The 21,513-nt window shown below is 34.9% G+C and overlaps 1 protein-coding gene across 1 annotated transcript in view; it reads right to left on the bottom strand.

The window, feature by feature from the left end:
- Nucleotides 1-1,741: 1,741 nt before the first annotated feature.
- LOC128015943 (adenosylhomocysteinase B) overlaps nucleotides 1,742-21,513 on the bottom strand; it is a 43,389-nt gene continuing 23,617 nt past the window's right edge. The window contains exons 8-10 of the mRNA XM_052600199.1: nucleotides 3,497-3,614; nucleotides 2,542-2,736; nucleotides 1,742-2,333 (exon numbers count right to left, since the gene is read on the bottom strand). Coding sequence (XP_052456159.1) covers nucleotides 2,202-2,333; nucleotides 2,542-2,736; nucleotides 3,497-3,614 — 445 coding nt within the window. The 3' untranslated portion in view covers nucleotides 1,742-2,201. The remainder of the gene's footprint in view (nucleotides 2,334-2,541; nucleotides 2,737-3,496; nucleotides 3,615-21,513) is intronic.

Genomic DNA, 21,513 nt, shown 5'->3' with positions numbered 1-21,513 from the left:
GAGAAACTCAAAAAGATAGGCCCTTGTTATGTCTCTCAGGGGACACTTTGCAGGCATTTTAGGGGTCCAGTACATCTAATGGCCTACAGACTATAGCTTTACCCCACAAACACTAACTACACCATTTAACCATTTCCAACTAATAAGGGCCAGATTAGATTGAAGCCATGTGTCTCTGTATGGCGGCTTGAATGATAAGGCATTGCTTATCCATAGAATAAACCAGTTTGGGTTCATTAGTTACTCAATGAGACCCAGTACTGATTTTATGGATGTAGGCCCGGACCTGACAGCAGTTCTGTTGTTTTTCATGGCTCCTCTCAGAGGCTTTGTGTTACCGACCACACATTGTGACCTCGTTTTTCAACGGGGAGTTGTCATTGTCACAAGTCTGTCAGTAAATGCCTGAGCATGATGTTTTTATCAAGGAATAATTACAGGACACAAGTGGAATGGATTTTATTTCATGTTTTGGCTTGTGATATTTAAATTATTGATGGGAAATGTCATAACTCAAATGCTGTGAAGATTGCTGAAACCGCTTTGCATTCCGTTTAACATCAGAATGGAGATATTGTAATAATCGCGATCCGCAGTCCAAAATCCTAGTGCAGGAAGTTGTTTCAGGAGTATGCAAGACAATTAGTTCAGCCTAAAATTCTTTATTTAGTCATTTTATTTCTCTACAGAAAAAAAAGAAGCCATTTTGAATGTCAGTAGGGACCAAACAACATTGTTACAATTCAAAAGATATTTTTTGTGTGTGTGTGTGTTTTTGGGTGAACTATCCCTTTAAGTTCGCATTAAAGCCTTTTTGTTTTTTTAGCCACAAGAATGACTTTAGGTTGCTAAGACGACCTGAAATAACATATTAATAAACCACATAATTCTGACATTATTTTACAATAATTATGAAAAAAAAAGTTCATTTTCAATCCAAACACTTTTTTTTTTTGTAACGGTCAACTACAGGAATCATATAGTTCTTTCAATTCTCTAAACATTAGAGGATAACTAGAGTTTACATTTACTGAAGTCAATGGCTCGATGCCAGGCCGTTGCTAAGATTCTTTATAGGTTGTCAGGCAGAGAGCAGTATTATTTTAGTAAAATGTATATACTTTGAAAGTATTTAGTAATATTATGAATTCGCTTTTGATTTTAGTATTTTAATTTGAATAAAATCAATTGTATTTTTTTATCATAATTAGTCTTTTTTTCTGTTTTTATTTAGTTTTAATTCATTTCAATTTTGGTTTATCTAATTATTCCAGTTCCAATTTAACTTGCTTCAGTAAGTATTAGGGTAATTTTTCTAATCTTCATTTAAGTTTTTCCATCAAATATATTTTATTTTATCTTGATTTCAGTTAACAACAGGAATTTTGAAATGTTTCAGTTAACAGGAACACTGGCAGTTACTAGTAAGCTCTGTTTGGTTATAGCATTGGTTAATTGCATTGCTTACTAGCCCTCGAGTAGAAAAAAACCCTCCCCCAAATCTCTGTAAGATCCCAAGACAGACCTAGCATAGACTTTTTTTGTCCATTGAATCAATTATCATGAGGAATCCTTTGTCTGTAATAAAACAACTGAAGTTTAACATATGGGCTTAGGCGTTAATTCAGATCATGTATGTGCAACAGCAATATTGATAAATTACTATTTTTTTCTGGATCTGACCATGTGAGATCCAGTCTCTTAATGATGTGCTGAAATGAAGGATGAACACCTGAACAAGTTACAGTCAAACACCACATTTATTTCATCAGGTCTTCATGAGTGGATGTAATAAACAGGACAAGCTACCCAGACCCACTCAAACTCTCAAACAGCCTGCTAACAGAGAAATTAGCAAGCCTCCCTCTATTAACAGTTACCTAACAAACTGGAATCACTTCAAAGATATGGAAAAACCAAACTGTACCGGCACGAGGGGTATCAAATAACTGACCTAATGGATGAATTGTGTTTTAACATAACCGTACAATAAAACAGGGAATGCAAACGAGACAGTGATGATGTGTTCACAAGTTAGCGTTGCACTTGATATCAATGCAAAAAGGTATCGGTGAGAGCTCGTAGGAACTCGTGATGACACCATTAAGCACTATTATAGCTGCAAAGGTAACTGGCACAATTGCTGATGATCGTGTAGTCCGTCCTCATCCACAGCTGAAGCGGCGATTGGTCAAAGCTACTTAGTAGCGGTAGTGGTCCGGTTTGAAGGGACCGTCGCAGGGCAGACCCAAATATTTGGCTTGCTTCTCTGACAGTTTAGTGAGTTTGACGCCAAGCTTGTCCAAGTGTGCGGCAGCCACCTCCTCATCCAGCTACACGTGCACAAAGGAGATAGTGAGGAATAAATACATTTCATAGATTCTGATAATCATTGGTTAAGAGTCCCTGCTTTGATTTGCATCTTGTTTTTAAGTAAGCTCGCAAACCTATATACTCTTAAAATCACAAAACATTAATGGATAATGGGCATATAACTGGAAAATACCATGTTTAATAAAAGTCTATATGAAGCTACTGTACCTTCTTTGGCAGGAAGTAAACACCCAGTGGGTATTTGCTGGTGTTGGTCCACAGCTCAATCTGGGCAAGGACCTGGTTGGTGAATGAGTTGCTCATCACAAAGCTGGGATGGCCCATGGCACAGCCCAGGTTCACCAGACGCCCCTCGGCCAAAACGATGATGTGACGGCCATTTTTCATGCGAAAACGGTCAACCTGTATAAATAGAGCGGAGAGTTAGTCAGATCAGACATGACCATCATGGGTATGAAAGCAGGGCTTTCACAAGCAAGGTTTTGGTGTTTGATGATGTCTGAAAAAAAAAACAGAGCAAGGCACTGGTGATTCATTCACAACAACACCTGAACTGTTTATTAAGAAAACAAATGCTGTCAGTTTTGAATTCATGGCATTTTTCATTTGCATTTGAATTCAAATTTAATGTAGAATTTTCCCAACTAGTGGTTTGTGATGGATCAGCAAGCAATTTATTTAGAAATAACAAATAAACAATACTAGATTAATAGAAGACTAGAACATTGTGCTGTATGAGAACAATACAATATATAAGAATGAAAAACTATAAATGAATAAAACTACTTAGAAGCTAGTTAAAAAAAAGTTATTATGCTTTCTCCTACATATTCATTATTAAATAAAATATAACTAATATTGACTTTAAGTCTTTAAGTAATTTTTCCTAAAATAACTTTCAATAATATTTAATTAGCATTAGTAAATAATAATACATTAAATAATTATATTAAATACAATAATTTTTATAGAGCCTTTAAAATTAGCTTTCTCGAAGTGCTTCACAACACAAGCAAACAAAAAAATGAAAATATAATAAATGTGCTTCCCTGATCATGATAAAAAAAAAAAACGCCTAAAACATTACAATATTTCATTATGACTTATTTACTAAAAATGTAATGCATGTGTTACTGTTCAACACAAGTCATCAATCTTGCACCTGAGGTTTGATGTTGATTTTCTCCGCTGCATTTTCGTTAAGCCACTTCATGTCAATCTCACAGTCAAAGTGGCCAATGTTGCAGACGATGGAGTCATCCTTCATCTGCTCAAAGTGTCTGTGAGGAGAGAGAACAAAACCATGTGATGTTTACACTGACTGACCAACATCTCCAGTCGAGGAACAATTTCAAACAGCTTGGCACAAAATTCTCTTCATAAGGATGTAAAAGCTGAAACAAATCACTACAAGAACAACTAGATAGTAAAGTTTGTTTTCAAACTTTAAGTTGGCTTGAAAAAGCCTGGCCAGAAAGTTAGAAAAATGTAGAAAGTTTGAAAAGCTTAAAAAGTTTTAAAAATGTAAACGTTTGAAAAGTTAAGAAGTTTAAAAAAGAAAGTGATTAACATATTACTAGCATTATAAGCAAGTGACTACCATGTCGTTAGCATGATTAGCAAAGTTGTTAACATGTTTCTAGCATGTTGAGAGCATGATTTTAGCATGATTAGCATTTTGCTAGCATGTTTCTAGCATGTGACTAGCATGTTTCTAGCATGATTAGCATGTTGCTAGCATGTCGCTAACATTTTGCTAGCATGATTAGCATGTTGCTAGCATGTTTGTAGCATGATTAGCATGTTGCTAACATGTTTCCAGCATGATTAGCATGTGGCTAGCATGTTGTTAGCATGATTCGAGCATGATTAGCATGTTGCTAGTATGTCGCTAACATTTTGCTAGCATGATTAGCATGTTGCTAGCATGTTTGTAGCATGATTAGCATGTTGTTAACATTTTAGTAGCATGATTAGCATGTGGCTAGCATGTCTCTAGCATGATTTTCATGTTGCTAGCATTTTATTAACATGATTAGCAAGTGACTAGCATGTCGTTAGCATGTTTGTAGCATGATTAGCATTTTGCTAGCATTTTGCTAGCATGATTAGCATGTTGCTAGCATTCCACTAGCATGTTTGTAGAATGATTAGCATGTTGTTAACATTTCGCTAACATTTTGTTAGCATGATTAGCATGTTGCTAATATGTTTGTAGCATGATTAGCATGTTGCTAGCATGTCGCTAGCATGTTTGTAGCATTATTAGCATTTTGCTAACATGTTTCTAGTATGATTAGCATGTTGCTAGCATTTTTGTAGCATGATTAGCATGTTGTTAGCATGTAACTAACATTTTGCTAGCATGATTAACATGTTGCTAGCATGTTTCTAGCATGATTAGCATGTTGCTAGCATGTTTCTAGCATGATTAGCATGTGGCTAGCATGTTGTTAACATGTTTCTAGCATGATTAGCATGTTGCTAGCATGTCGCTAACATTTTGCTAGCATGATTAGCATGTTGCTAGCATGTTTGTAGCATGATTAGCATGTTGCTAACATGTTTCTAGCATGATTAGCATGTTGCTAGCATGTCGCTAACATTTTGCTAGCATGATTAGCATGTTGCTAGCATGTTTGTAGCATGATTAGCATGTTGCTAACATGTTTCTAGCATGATTAGCATGTGGCTAGCATGTCTCTAGCATGATTAGCATGTTGCTAGCATGTTTGTAGCATGATTAGCATGTTGTTAACATTTTAGTAGCATGATTAGCATGTGGCTAGCATTTTTGTAGCATGATTAGCATGTTGTTAGCATGTAACTAACATTTTGCTAGCATGATTAGCATGTTGCTAGCATGTTTCTAGCATGATTAGCATGTTGCTAGCATGTTTCTAGCATGATTAGCATGTGGCTAGCATGTTGTTAGCATGTTTCTAGCATGATTAGCATGTTGCTAGCATGTCGCTAACATTTTGCTAGCATGATTAGCATGTTGCTAGCATGTTTGTAGCATGATTAGCATGTTGCTAACATGTTTCTAGCATGATTAGCATGTGGCTAGCATGCCTCTAGCATGTTGTTAGCATGTTTCTAGCATGATTAGCATGTTGCTAGCATGTCGCTAACATTTTGCTAGCATGATTAGCATGTTGCTAGCATGTTTGTAGCATGATTAGCATGTTGTTAACATTTTAGTAGCATGATTAGCATGTTGCTAGCATTTTTGTAGCATGATTAGCATGTTGTTAGCATGTAACTAACATTTTGCTAGCATGATTAGCATGTTGCTAGCATGTTTCTAGCATGATTAGCATGTTGCTAGCATTTTATTAACATGATTAGCAAGTGACTAGCATGTCGTTAGCATGTTTGTAGCATGATTAGCATGTTGCTAGTATGTCTCTAGCATGTTTTTAGAATGATTAGTTTACAACTAGCATGTTGCTAGCATGATTAAAATGTGACTAGCATGTGGCTAGCATGGCTAGCAAGTGACTAACATGTTTCTATGCTAATCCAGATAAAACCAGTTGATTAAGTTAGAAACCAGCTAAGACCAGCGTGACAATGGCCAAAACTACTTTAAAACCATGTTAAAAGCATGTTTTTGACATGATTATCAAGTTACTAACATGTTGTTAACATGTTTCTATGATAATCGAGCTAAAACCAGTTGATTCAGTTAGAAACCAGCTAAGACCAGCTTGACAGTGGCCAAAACCACTTTAAACCATGTTAGAAGTATGTTTCTAGTCTGATTATCAAGTTACTAACATGTTATTAACATGTTTCTATGATAATCTAGTTAAAACCAGTTGATTCAGTAAAGAAAACCACCTAAAACCAGCTAAGACCAGCTAAAGCCAGCTTGACAGTGGCCAAAACCACTTTAAACCATGTTAGAAGTATGTTTCTAGACTGATTAGCAAATTACTAACATGTTGTTAATATGTTTTTATGATAATCTAGCTAAAACCAGTTGATTCAGTAAAGAAAACCACCTTAAACCAGCTAAGACCAGCTAAAGCCAGCTTGACAGTGGCCAAAACCACTTTAAACCATGTTAGAAGTATGTTTCTAGTCTGATTAGCAAGTTACTAACATGGTATTAACATGTTTCTATGATAATCTAGCTAAAACCAGTTGATTCAGTAAAGAAAACCACCTAAAACCAGCTAAGACCAGCTAAGGCCAGCGTGACAGTGGCCAAAACCACTTTAAAACTTGTTAGAAGTATGTTTCTAGTCTGATTAGTGAGTAACTAGCATGTTGTTAGCATGTTTCTATGCGAATCTGGCAAAAACCAGCTAAAAACAGTGGATTCAGTAAAAACCAGCTAAAACCCAGCTTAGACCAGCGTGAGAGTGGTCAAAACCACTTTAAAACCAGTTTGGGAGACTAGCCAAAACAACTGATCAGCTTAGGCTGGTTTTAGCTGTATTCTCAGTAGAGAGTTTTTAAGGTTTGCCCTGGTAGTAGACAGCTTAAATATATTATAAGCCTTATTTTTCAAAAGTTTGTACCCCCGCAATGAAAGTCTATGGGATTTAAGGTGGTTTTGGTAGTCTGGTTTACGAAAACCATAAGCCGAATCAGTTAGAAAAGATATAGCAACCCGAGTCAGACCAGTCTGAAGGTCTGACCCGAGTTTGGTGGTTCTAGCTTGAAAGCTCTAGGAGGAGATAGTGTTTAAAATTTGGCTCAGAAGAATAATAATAACTAGATAGTAAAGTTTGTTTTCAAACTTTAAATTGGCTTGAAAAAGCCTGGCCAGAAAGTTAGAAAAATGTAGAAAGTTTGAAAAGCTTAAAAAGTTTTAAAAATGTAAAAGTTTGAAAAGTTAAGGAGTTTAAAAAAGAAAGTGATTAACATATTACTAGCATTATAAGCAAGTGACTACCATGTCGTTAGCATGATTAGCAAAGTTGTTAACATGTTTCTAGCATGTTGAGAGCATGATTTTAGCATGATTAGCATTTTGCTAGCATGTTTCTAGCATGTGACTAGCATGTTTCTAGCATGATTAGCATGTTGCTAGCATGTCGCTAACATTTTGCTAGCATGATTAGCATGTTGCTAGCATGTTTGTAGCATGATAAGCATGTTGCTAACATGTTTCTAGCATGATTAGCATGTGGCTAGCATGTTGTTAGCATGTTTCGAGCATGATTAGCATGTTGCTAGTATGTCGCTAACATTTTGCTAGCATGATTAGCATGTTGCTAGCATGTTTGTAGCATGATTAGCATGTTGTTAACATTTTAGTAGCATGATTAGCATGTGGCTAACATGTTTCTAGCATGATTTTCATGTTGCTAGCATTTTATTAACATGATTAGCAAGTGACTAGCATGTCGTTAGCATGTTTGTAGCATGATTAGCATTTTGCTAGCATTCCACTAGCATGTTTGTAGCATGATTAGCATTTTGCTAGCATTTTGTTAGCATGATTAGCATGTTGCTAATATGTTTGTAGCATGATTAGCATGTTGCTAGCATGTCGCTAGCATGTTTGTAGCATTATTAGCATTTTGCTAACATGTTTCTAGTATGATTAGCATGTTGCTAGCATGTTGCTAGCATTTTTGTAGCATGATTAGCATGTTGTTAGCATGTAACTAACATTTTGCTAGCATGATTAGCATGTTGCTAGCATGTTTCTAGCATGATTAGCATGTTGCTAGCATGTTTCTAGCATGATTAGCATGTGGCTAGCATGTTGTTAGCATGTTTCTAGCATGATTAGCATGTTGCTAGCATGTCGCTAACATTTTGCTAGCATGATTAGCATGTTGCTAGCATGTTTGTAGCATGATTAGCATGTTGCTAACATGTTTCTAGCATGATTAGCATGTGGCTAGCATGTCTCTAGCATGTTGTTAGCATGTTTCTAGCATGATTAGCATGTTGCTAGCATGTCGCTAACATTTTGCTAGCATGATTAGCATGTTGCTAGCATGTTTGTAGCATGATTAGCATGTTGTTAACATTTTAGTAGCATGATTAGCATGTGGCTAGCATGTCTCTAGCATGTTGTTAGCATGTTTCTAGCATGATTAGCATGTTGCTAGCATGTCGCTAACATTTTGCTAGCATGATTAGCATGTTGCTAGCATGTTTGTAGCATGATTAGCATGTTGCTAACATGTTTCTAGCATGATTAGCATGTGGCTAGCATGTCTCTAGCATGTTGTTAGCATGTTTGTAGCATGATTAGCATGTTGCTAGCATGTCGCTAACATTTTGCTAGCATGATTAGCATGTTGCTAGCATGTTTGTAGCATGATTAGCATGTTGTTAACATTTTAGTAGCATGATAAGCATGTGGCTAGCATGTCTCTAGCATGATTTTCATGTTGCTAGCATTTTATTAACATGATTAGCAAGTGACTAGCATGTCGTTAGCATGTTTGTAGCATGATTAGCATGTTGCTAGTATGTCTCTAGCATGTTTTTAGAATGATTAGTATACAACTAGCATGTTGCTAGCATGATTAAAATGTGACTAGCATGTGGCTAGCATGGCTAGCAAGTGACTAACATGTTTATATGCTAATCCAGGTAAAACCAGTTGATTCAGTTAGAAACCAGCTAAGACCAGCGTGACAGTGGCCAAAACTACTTTAAAACCATGTTAAAAGCATGTTTTTGACATGATTATCAAGTTACTAACATGTTGTTAACATGTTTCTATGATAATCGAGCTAAAACCAGTTGATTCAGTTAGAAACCAGCTAAGACCAGCTTGACAGTGGCCAAAACCACTTTAAACCATGTTAGAAGTATGTTTCTAGTCTGATTAGCAAGTTACTAGCATGTTATTAACATGTTTCTATGATAATCTAGTTAAAACCAGTTGATTCAGTAAAGAAAACCACCTAAAACCAGCTAAAGCCAGCTTGACAGTGGCCAAAACCACTTTAAACCATGTTAGAAGTATGTTTCTAGTCTGATTATCAAGTTACTAACATGTTGTTAACATGTTTCTATGATAATCTAGCTAAAACCAGTTGATTCAGTAAAGAAAACCACCTAAAACCAGCTAAGACCAGCTAAAGCCAGCTTGACAGTGGCCAAAACCACTTTAAACCATGTTAGAAGTATGTTTCTAGACTGATTAGCAAATTACTAACATGTTGTTAATATGTTTTTATGATAATCTAGCTAAAACCAGTTGATTCATTAAAGAAAACCACCTTAAACCAGCTAAGACCAGCTAAAGCCAGCTTGACAGTGGCCAAAACCACTTTAAACCATGTTAGAAGTATGTTTCTAGTCTGATTAGCAAGTTACTAACATGGTATTAACATGTTTCTATGATAATCTAGCTAAAACCAGTTGATTCAGTAAAGAAAACCACCTAAAACCAGCTAAGACCAGCTAAGGCCAGCGTGACAGTGGCCAAAACCACTTTAAAACTTGTTAGAAGTATGTTTCTAGTCTGATTAGTGAGTAACTAGCATGTTGTTAGCATGTTTCTATGCGAATCTGGCAAAAACCAGCTAAAAACAGTGGATTCAGTAAAAACCAGCTAAAACCCAGCTAAGACCAGCGTGAGAGTGGTCAAAACCACTTAAAAACCAGTTTGGGAGACTAGCCAAAACAACTGATCAGCTTAGGCTGGTTTTAGCTGTATTCTCAGTAGAGAGTTTTTAAGGTTTGCCCTGGTAGTAGACAGCTTAAATATATTATAAGCCTTATTTTTCAAAAGTTTGTACCCCCGCAATGAAAGTCTATGGGATTTAAGGTGGTTTTGGTAGTCTGGTTTACGAAAACCATAAGCAGAATCAGTTAGAAAAGATATAGCAACCCGAGTCAGACCAGTCTGAAGGTCTGACCCGAGTTTGGTGGTTCTAGCTTGAAAGCTCTAGGAGGAGATAGTGTTTAAAATTTGGCTCAGAAGAATAATAATAATAAGATTAAATAGTAGATCAGTAAGTTGGCTTTTTCAAGCCAACTTAATAACTAGAATTAAAAGTTAGTGAACTAACTTTGATGTTGGCTTGGCCATCTTGGCCATGGAGCAAAAGAGCCACAGTACTTGTGTGCCCAACATTCTTGAGTTGCCCCGCAGCAAAAAATAAAAAATAATAATACCATAAAAAATACACCTTATTTCAGTCTTTTTCCATGGTCCCTTGCTGTTTTCTTTTTTAATAAAAAGTCTAGGCTATGATAACAGCTACGACAGGGTTGTCTAGCTGAATGCGAAATAAGTCATGCAAAAACCATAATCTCCTAAATACCATTCAATTTAATCTTATTTTAATAGTACTGACAACATATTTTAAGTTATCACACTACTGAAAAATTAAAGAAGGGACACTATATATAGTATACTTCGGTGAGTCAAGAGCTAAACAAAAAGTTCTGTTTCATTACAAAATACTGTAACTTTTATAAACGTTATACTATCACCACAAAATTTTAATTAATATTTAAAATAAATATTTCATAAAACTGAAACTTAAATATATTATTTCTATAGGCTATACAAAACAGAAAAGAAAAAAAGACTAAATAATAAGGCTGAATAAGCTGATCTATAGCATGTTAAATGGTGGTTGCCTGTCTATGAATGGTACACCCCTCTAAGCACACAGAAGTGGTTTGACCCAAGTCCTCAGCAGCCAATTACACTGACCTGTTCAAACTGATTTTTAAGGCATACTTCACTTGTATTTCACGTGTATTTAACTTGTATTTAAAACGTGAAATACACGTTAAATACACGCTGATTTTTCATGAGTAAACAACGCGTATTTAACGCTTTAAATACGTGTTGTCTACGCGTGAAATACACGTATTTAACGTGTATTTGACCCTCTTGGCCTTCCATACACATTAGAAGGGAGACGTGAAAAAAGGACATCGCGTACTTTATCACAGAATATTTGTTCGGCAGCACTTGTTTAGTTTAAAAGTAGACATGTCAAGCTTTCTATAGATATATCTCTCATGTCTCTTCGTTGAGTATTCATGGAGTTACAGTTCATTTTAATGACGTGTTTGTAAATGAAGATCAGCGCAGACAAGGTTGAAGACAGCACACCTTGTTTGTTATCTTTATTTTATAAGTGCACAAAGTTTTGTTGTTATTATGTTTGTATCCAAAAAAAGTAGACCCTTTACAGATTCGATTGATGTATTGCTCTTATCTGTACGATTAAAACTGAAAATATAATTTAAGTAATTGTCAGGGTTATCAGCAGAAAATGACTCAAAACGCGTATATGCGTTAATCGACTCCAGAGTTAAAAGGCTGTCGTGACTTTTTTCCTTCCAGTATTCATAAGCTGTATCACGCTGTCAAATTATGTCATTTTTCACACATAAACATATCAAAAACACCTGAATTCTGCTCTTGTTGTGTTCTAATGGGTGGACTAGTGCTGTGATATTATTTTTGGAATCTCTTAAAAAATGCTGATGTAGTGCTCATTTCTCTCTCGTCTTTCTCTCTGTTCTTTGGTCAGAGACATAATTTATTAATGAGATATCTGACCCGGTAATAATAACATATGTTGATTTAGCTTGTCAGTGTGAATGAAATGTGTAGCCTATTTATTTGTCTGATCTCGCCCTAAACGCGGCTGTCATGTGACTTTTTTTTCCCTTCGCGATGTCAAATATTGCATTTTGCGCACATACACGGCTCAAAAACCCCTGGATTTTTCTCTTAGTGTGTTCTAATGGGTGGATTGTGTGCATTCGCAGGAATATTTATTTTAAGAAGCTCTTAAAAATATATATATAAATGACTTTACCATGTTGTGACGATGGATAACAATTGATGTGAGGTTCAGCCTGACAGATAAAATCTCACAATCACATATAAACACTCATTTTCATGTGTATAATATATTCTTCTAATTGTTTTGTGCCGTTTCGCTGCAGTGTTTTAATGTGACAGGCTGTAAATTCTCTTCAAGTGTTCAGAGAAATACATGGCGAGCTCGCGGGCAGTTGCGCTGCCGCGAATATATCATGTTATTACTTTAAACAGTTCAGAAACATCTGAATTTAGCTCTTGGTGTGTTCTAACGTGTGGATTGCGTGCAATCGCCGTTTTAAAAGGTCTTAAATAAGAAAGAATTCGCTCGTTGTGAGCTCCGTGGAGACAGCAGCAGTGATTCTCTTCAAGTGTTCAGAGAAATACATGGCGAGCTCGCGGGCAGTTGCGCTGCCGCGAATATATCATGTTATTACTTTAAACAGTTCAGAAACATCTGATTTTAGCTCTTGGTGTGTTCTAACGTGTGGATTGCGTGCAATCGCCGTTTTAAAAGGTCTTAAATAAGAAAGAATTCGCTCGTTGTGAGCTCCGTGGAGACAGCAGCAGTGATTCTCTTCAAGTGTTCAGAGAAATACATGGCGAGCTCGCGGGCAGTTGCGCTGCCGCGAATATATCATGTTATTACTTTAAACAGTTCAGAAACATCTGATTTTAGCTCTTGGTGTGTTCTAACGTGTGGATTGCGTGCAATCGCCGTTTTAAAAGGTCTTAAATAAGAATGAATTCGCTCGTTGTGAGCTCCGTGGAGACAGCAGCAGTGATTCTTCTCTCATCTTTCTGACTGCTCTCTGCCCAGAAATCAATTATTAATGAGCCCTGACCCCTGTAATAATCAGATATGTTGGTTTAGCTTGTCAGTTTGAGGGAAATTGTATTATTTAGCCTACTTGGTATTTTTAACCGGTTTAAAAGTGAAACGAAACCCGACTCCTCCCTTAATCTCGGTTATTGCAACTAGGGGCGCATTTTTTCTCAGTTAATGTAAGTCTATGGGTAATGTATTTGACATTTAAAAATTAATAAAAAAAAAACTTTAAGTCTGATCAGTCTGAAAAGATATAGCAACCAGCACCGCTCTATCCCGCAGGTGTCTGCCGAGTTTGGGGCTTGTGGCTTTAAAGCCCTAGGAGGAGTAGCGTTCAGAATTTCTGTCAGAAAAATAATAATAAGAAAAATATAGCTGCAAGCAGCGATGGCGGGCTCAAGCCACCAATGCCATCGCCACCCCGGTGGCATCAGGTAAACTGTGCCCAGCGGGCACATGCATTCACAATATCCCTCTGGCAGTGAGGTTTTAAATGATATGGCAGTTAAAGGGTTAATCCGAATCATCTAGACTTTAAAATCACATTCACAGAACAATATATATATATATATATATATATATATATATATATATATATATATATATAACTTTAGTAACACTTTACAATAAGATTTCATTTATAAACATTATGTTAACATGAACAATATTTATATAGCATTCATTCATGTCAGTTAATATTCCAAATTAAACATTAAAACATTGTTTTATTGTGATTTTTTTCCAAGCACATTTTACCAATTCCAAACCATATCAATCTTAATAACTACCATTATTTTTTATTTAATCATTTATGAGTGCTATACAATAGTCCAGGAAAGCTGGAAGAGAAAAACAGGTCAAGAAGAACTGACAAAAAGAATTGCAAAATAATTAGGAATTAATGTGAAGATTAATTTTTAGTCAATTCTGCAAGACAGACTTTCAGGAAAGGAGGTGGAATAAAAATGAGCTCCTAAATCTTAATCCCGGATTCTGGAAGATATATTCCTCAAACCATCGGACAAGAGGAGGTGGTGCTGGTCCTTCACGAGTCACTCCAATCTGTTCATAAAGCCTATATATAAAGTCTTAATATATAGTATTTGACAATACTTCATGGTATTCTAATTAAAAAAAAATTTGGAATCTTAGATCTCTCAGAACCTGACACATTGTAATTCTGAGACTCCAGGAAAGTGGCAGTTCTGTAAAATGTTGGCACTGGAGACTAAATGCTCCCTGATGGTTTCACACCTAATTCACTTAACACACACACACACACACACACATTACCCACAGTGACAGTGGGACTGAGTGACATCAGATGTATGATAGTTTTTTAATTTTCTATCATCCATATATTGTTGTATAGTCATGAAACTATGCATATTTCCTCAGAATGACTTGTCTTCTATGTGTAAATTTTTTTGAAGTGTTGAGAAGCTGCACTTTAAAAAAATAAAAGACATTTACTGGTTACTTTTTTACTGTTATTTCAAAAAATCACCACGACAAAACCATTCAAGCTATCCAAAATTCATTCGCATCTGTTCTGTAAGATAAATTCTTTAAACAGTGGTAAAAGAGGATGTTGTGCTGAACCTTCAAGAGTCACTCAAAACGTATCTGTCCATAAAGCCTATAAAGAATTATTCTTAATATACAGTTCACAATACTTCCGCTTGTTATTCTAATTAAGTGAGGGTCATTTTATCAGTAAAATACATAAAATTCATATTATTTTTCTTTGAAAGATTTCTATAAATGATTTAAATCATACTTGTTTCTACAATAATTATTTAAAAGTAATCCTATAGCTCCATCTGGTGGCCATTATTGGTACTAAGAATTGCAAGCTTCATTTATAAGTTATGATAGTTTTAATTTTATGCTGGCTCTTGAAGATGATAAAGCTTTGAAACTTACTGTGGTTCCTTCAAATGATGACTTCTACGTATATAAAAAATTATGAAGAGTTTGGAATGAAAAAATTTAAAGATATAGTAAAATAACTATTGTATTTTTTTATGTTACTTTAATAAATCGCTATGGCCACACCATTTAAGGTATCCTAAACCCATTCGCAATTTAACATCTTCAGTATATTGGCTTCATGTTAAAAAAAAAAGTTTGGTGTGAACTACTTATGTCTTCTTGGAGGAGAATGAATTCATTTACAGGCTGATTTTATCATAAATCCACAATAGAATTTCTGAGTTCTGTATCAATCTGTGTTGTTGTTTGTTTATTTTTATTTTTTTTATTTTTCATAGGAAGATAACTGATCCTTTACTCTCCTTTTTAATAAATGTGCTTATAAACCAAAAACAAGCTATTTATAGCTGTATTTATAAACTGCTTACTACTGACTATTAATATTGGGACAAGGCTTTATAAAGCATGAACTGACTATTTACTTTTTGAGTTTGAAATTATTTATTATTAAAAGGTTTTTTACGATTTTTAAAAATTCCTAAAACTGTAAGAAAAGGATAAGGCTTAAGATTTCTATGTGAGTGGCTAAATTTATTTGTTTTTATAACTATAATGCATAAACTATGAAATTATACAAAATATATAAAAAAGTACAACAGTTATTGTTTTCCAATGTTTTTTAGCCTACTGCAATCATTCTAAACAGCTTGAATAAAACCTGTTAATATTTATTATAGACCACTGTAACTGTGTATAATCTAACAAACAAGTTTATTATGAAAATAAAAGTGTGTACACCAGATAAACTGGACGATAAAGAAATTGCTAACAATAGTATAATAGAGCATGTTTTATGTTTTTAGGCGTTTAGATGCAGAAATGGACAAATCAAATGTAAAATAAAATGTAATTGATTTAATTAAATATAGATTAATTCTTGTTAGAGCAAAATAATAAATAAATAAATACGTACACACATTAAAAACGCAGCCAAAATGAATGAATTACATTTTTTATATAGATTAAAATTGAAGACAGAAGCAGCTGGTATATGCGGTCACTTAATATTCAAATCCAGTAGATCCACTTCAGATATATTTCTCAACGGTTTATGTTCACGTGGCTGTTTTCGTTTATATTCGCCAAGCTATTATGTGTTTTGAAATAATCTTGACCGTGATGTGTTCGTTCGTACGACGAAAGGCAGAATCCTGCAGCTCGAGAGATATATGTTATTGTGCCAGTCGCGCTTTCAAATAGTCTTGCACACTTAAACGGGTCACAAACACCTGCATTTAGCTCTTGTAGTGTTACAATGGGTTTATTGTGTGCATTTGTGGTAATATTTTATTTAAAAAAGCTCTTAAACAAGAATAAATTCGTTTGTTTTGAGCTCGACACTGTACGCGCTGATCGGAGGCGTGATTTCAGATAGGCAGCCGCAAATATTTCATTTTCACACAAACAGTTCAAAAACATCTGAATTTAGCTCTTGGTGTGTTCTAATTGGTGAATTGTGTGATATCGCTGCAATACTTTATTTTTAATAGCTATAAAACAAGAATAAACTCGTTTTTTCTGAGCTCATCATTCCAGATGCTCATGCTCAGAGCGGTGATTCATCTCTCGTGTTTCTCACGTATCACTGACCACACATCAATTATTAATGAGCCCTGACCCGGTAATAATCATATATGTTGGTTTAGCTTGTCAGTGTGAATTAAATCCAAGTATTTATTTGTATTTTAACCGATTTAAAAGAGAAACTAAATCTCCGGTAATTGCACCTGTAGGGGCGCAATTTCTCTCAGACAATGGAAGTCTGAAGCACATATACTCAAACAGAGGGACAGAGTGATATGAGATGTCTGACAGTTTTTTAATTTTCTATTATCCATACAGTGTTGTAAAGTCGTGAAACTATCCATATTTACTCAGAATGACTTTTTGTCTGTATGAAAAAAGGTTTTGAAGTGTTTGGAATTTAAAAATGCAGGAAAATTAATAATTCCAGTTTTACTGTCATTAAAAAAAATCACCACGACAAAACCGTTCAAGCTATCCAAAATCCATTGGCAATTTAAGTTGTTTAAAATGTTTTGGCATCATGTAGACAAAGTTTGGTGTGTATAGTGTTACTCTCCTCTGAGCAGTATGCATTAATTCACAACTAAATGTAAAAAAAAATCCACAATCAAATCAAAATAGCTGACTTCCTGTTGATCGTAGCTGATGACTGTGAATTAGAAAGTTGTCCGTCTTGATAAGAACAATTTTTTTACCGAGTTTGGTGTCTGTAGCTAAAACTAACCCCCCCACTTTTGACAAAAGGTGGCGCTATAGAGTGCCTCTTCCACGCCCTCTTATGAACTTTTGCCAGTGTCTAGTTATCATAAATACTGATATGTGTTTTGAGTTTGATGAAATTCTAAGCATGTTATATGCCTCAAAATCACCTGAGAAGTATTCCAGTTTGACATGTTGCCACGCCAACAATTTTTTAGATATCAATATCCCCCTTGCAGATTTATATCGGCTGTGTTTTAACATTATTCTGATGAAGTTTGAAGCAAATCGAGTAATAATAAGATGCTGAATTCAAAGCATTTTGAAAATGACACACTTCCTTCTGCCAGTTGGTGGCGCTATAACTTTGACTCCTAATAGTCACATATATGCGATCGACATCATACAACGAATAATCTGATGAAGTTTGATTAAAATCAGGAAATGTATGTGGACGGTATTAGACACTTCCTGTTTCTCATTTCTCGCCATAATTTCAACGCCTCGCCACGAGCAAACCGTTCGAGATATCAAAAATCCCCTGGCAATTTTTCATCCCCAGTGTCTTGAGATCATGTTGACCGAGTTTGGCGGCAATCGAGAAAAAAACCTATGACAAGTATTTCAAATTCCAGAGCATGCGCTTTTTACATAACTCTAAATAGCTGACTTCCTGATGGGCGGAGCCTATGACATGCAATACGAAAGTTGTTTGGCACGATAAGATCTATATGTGTACTGAGTTTCATATGAATATGTGCAAGTATGTGTGAGCTATACATCAACATTTCTGACTGTGTTCCAGGGGGCGCCGTAGAGCCCCTGTGCCACGCCCGGGTCCCAGCCTCTGCAGGCTCCTAAAGGCCACAGATTCCAAAGTGTGTGCAAATTTTCAAGAGTTTTTGAGTATGTTAAGGACCCCAAAAGCCCCCACAACTTTGACGAAAAATTTGAATACTAAACGCTAAATATCCAACTTCCTGTTGGGCGGAGCCTATGATATGCAATACAAAAGTTGTTTGGATTGATGAGATTTATATGTGTACCGAGTTTCATACGTCTACGAGCAAGATTGTATGATATATGGCCCTCCATATTCCAGGGGGCGCTGTAGAGCCCCTGTGCCACGCCCGTGTATCAGTCTCTGCCCGGCCCTAATGGCCGCAGGTTCCAATCTGTGTGCCAATTTTCAAGACTTTTTAAGCACGTTAAGGGCCCCAAAAGCCCCCGAGACGTTGGAAAAAAATAATAATAATAATAATAAATATAGCTGCAAGCAGCGATGGCGGGCTCAAGCCACCAATGCCATCGCCACCCCGGTGGCATCAGGTAAACTGTGCCCAGCGGGCACATGCATTCACAATATCCCTCTGGCAGTGACGTTTTAAAGGATATGGCGGTTAAAGGGTTAATCCGAATCATCTAGACTTTAAAATCACATTCACAGAACAATATATATATATATTCCCCAAATATATATATATATATATTTAGTAACACTTTACAATAAGATTTCATTTATAAACATTATGTTAACATGAACAATATTTATATAGCATTAATTTATGTCAGTTAATATTCCAAACTTAAACATTAAAACATTGTTTTATTGTGATTTTTTTCCAAGCACATTTTACCAATTCCAAACCATATCAATCTTAATAACTACCATTATTTTTTATTTAATCATTTATGAGTGCTATACAATAGTCCAGGAAAGCTGTAAGAGAAAAACTCCTTATATTCATGTGCAGAATTATTAGGCTGTTTTCTTTTACAGATGAAATGCGCTAAAAAAGAGTTTTAACTCAAACTGTTTTAACTCAAAGTCGAAAATTATGAAATACCCATGAGAAATATCAAACACAAATGCAATACAGAAATGGATAAGTTAAGACTTGACCATTGTACAAAAATGCTGACTGGGTCATGAGGTCAGAAAAGAAGAAGAAAAAAAAAACAGGTCAAGAAGAACTGACAAAAATAATTGCAAAATAATTAGGAATTAATGTGAAGATTAATTTTTAGTCAATTCTGCAAGACAGACTTTCAGGAAAGGAGGTGGAATAAAAATGAGCTCCTAAATCTTAATCCCGGATTCTGGAAGATATATTCCTCAAACCATCGAACAAGAGGAGGTGGTGCTGGTCCTTCACGAGTCACTCTAATCTGTTCATAAAGCCTATATATAAAGTCTTAATATATAGTATTTCACAATACTTCATGGTATTCTAATCAAATCATTTTTTGGAATCTTAGATCTCTCAGAACCTGACACCGAGTAATTCTGAGACTCCAGGAAAGTGGCAGTTCTGTAAAATGTTGGCGCTGGAGACTAAATGCTCCCTGATAGTTTCACACCTAATTCACTTAACACACACACACACACACACACACACACACACATTACCCACAGTGACAGAGGGACAGAGTGACATCAGATGTATGATAGTTTTTTAATTTTCTATCATCCATATAATGTTGTATAGTCATGAAACTATGCATATTTCCTCAGAATGACTTGTCTTCTATGTGTATATTTTTTTAAGTGTTTAGAAGCTGCACTTAAAAAAATAAAAGACATTTACTGGTTACTTTTTTACTGTTATTTCAAAAAGTCACCACGACAAAACCATTCAAGCTATTCAAAATTCATCCGCACCTGTACTGTAAGATACATTTTTTAAACAGTGGTAAAAGAGGATGTGGTGCTGATCCTTCAAGAGTCACTCAAAACTTATCTGTCCATAAAGCCTATAAAGAATTATTCTTAATATACAGTTCACAATACTTCAGCATGTTGTTCTAATTAAGTGAGGGTCATTTTATCAGTAAAATACATAAAATTCATATTATTTTTCTTTGAAAGATTTCTATAAATGATTTAAATCATACTTGTTTCTACAATAATTATTTAAAAGTAATCCTATATCACCATCTGGTGGCCATTATTGGTACTAAGAATTGCCAGCTTGATTTATATGTTATGATAGTTTTAATTTTATGCTGGCTCTTGAAAATGATAAAGCTATGAAACTTACTGTGCTTCCTTCAAATGATGACTTCTAGGTATATAAAAAATTATGAAGAGTTGGAATTAAAAATTTTAAAGATATAGTAAAATAACTATGGTATTTTTTTATGTTACTTTAATAAATCTCTATGGCCACACCATTTAAGGTATCCTAAACCCATTCGCAATTTAACATCTTCAGTATATGGCTTCATGTTAAAAAAGTTTGGTGTGAACTACTTGTGTCTTCTTCGAGGAGAATGAATTCATTTACAGGATGAGTTTATCATAAATCCACAATAACATTTCTGAGTTCTGTATCAATCAGTGTTGTTGTTTGTTTATTTTTATTTTTTTATTTTTCATAGGAAGATAACTGACCCTTTACTCTCCCTTTTAATAAATGAGCTATTTATAGCTGTATTTATAAACTGCTTACTACTGACTATTAATATTGGGACAAGGCTTTATGAAGCATGAACTGACTATTTACTAATGAGTGCAGTTATTATAAAGTGTTATCAATGCATTTGCTAATGTTAACAAATTAGACATTATTTTACAGTGTTATCAAATCCCTTAAATGATTTGTAAGTGTTTTGTAATGATTTTATTGACCTAAAAGCATTTGTGAAAGTTCTGCTTGCATTACAGCTTAGTCTTGATCTGTGAGCTGAACAGATTTACTGTTACATCCATGAGATTATGTAAATTCAAATAAATATCATGTCACAGGATGTCAGAGGTCAGTATCAAATTAGTTTGAAATTATTATTTGCAGCACAAATAAGGTTTTTTAGGATTTTTAAAAATCCCTAAAACTGTCAGAAAAGGATAAGGCCTAAGATTTCTATGTGAGTGGCTAAATTTGTTTGTTTTTATAACTATAATGCATAAACTATGAAACTATACAAAATGTATAAAAAAGTACAAGTTATTCTTTTCCAATGTTTTTTTTATTTATTTACAATTTTTTTTTTTTTTTGGGGGGATTTACATTTTTAAAAATTAGCCTATGGCAATCATTCTAAACAGCTTGAATAAAACCTGTCAATATTTATTATAGACCACTATAACTGTGTATAATCTAACAGACAAGTTTATTATGAAAATAAAGTGTGTACACCAGATAAATTGGACGATAAAGAAATTGCTAACAATAATATAATAGAGCATGTTTTAGGTTTTTAGGCGTTTAGATGCAGAAATGGACAAATCAAATGTAAAATAAATTAAAATTGAAGACAGAAGCAGCTGGTATATGCGGTCACTTAATATTAAAATCCAGTAGATCCACTTCAGATTTATTTCTCAACAGTTTATGTTCACGTGGCT

The sequence above is a fragment of the Carassius gibelio genome, chromosome A6 (assembly GCF_023724105.1).
Source record: "Carassius gibelio isolate Cgi1373 ecotype wild population from Czech Republic chromosome A6, carGib1.2-hapl.c, whole genome shotgun sequence".
Classification (NCBI taxonomy): Eukaryota; Metazoa; Chordata; class Actinopteri; order Cypriniformes; family Cyprinidae; genus Carassius; species Carassius gibelio.
Note: the sequence above shows the minus strand (reverse complement) of the source record. Positions and strands in the feature narration are given on the sequence as shown.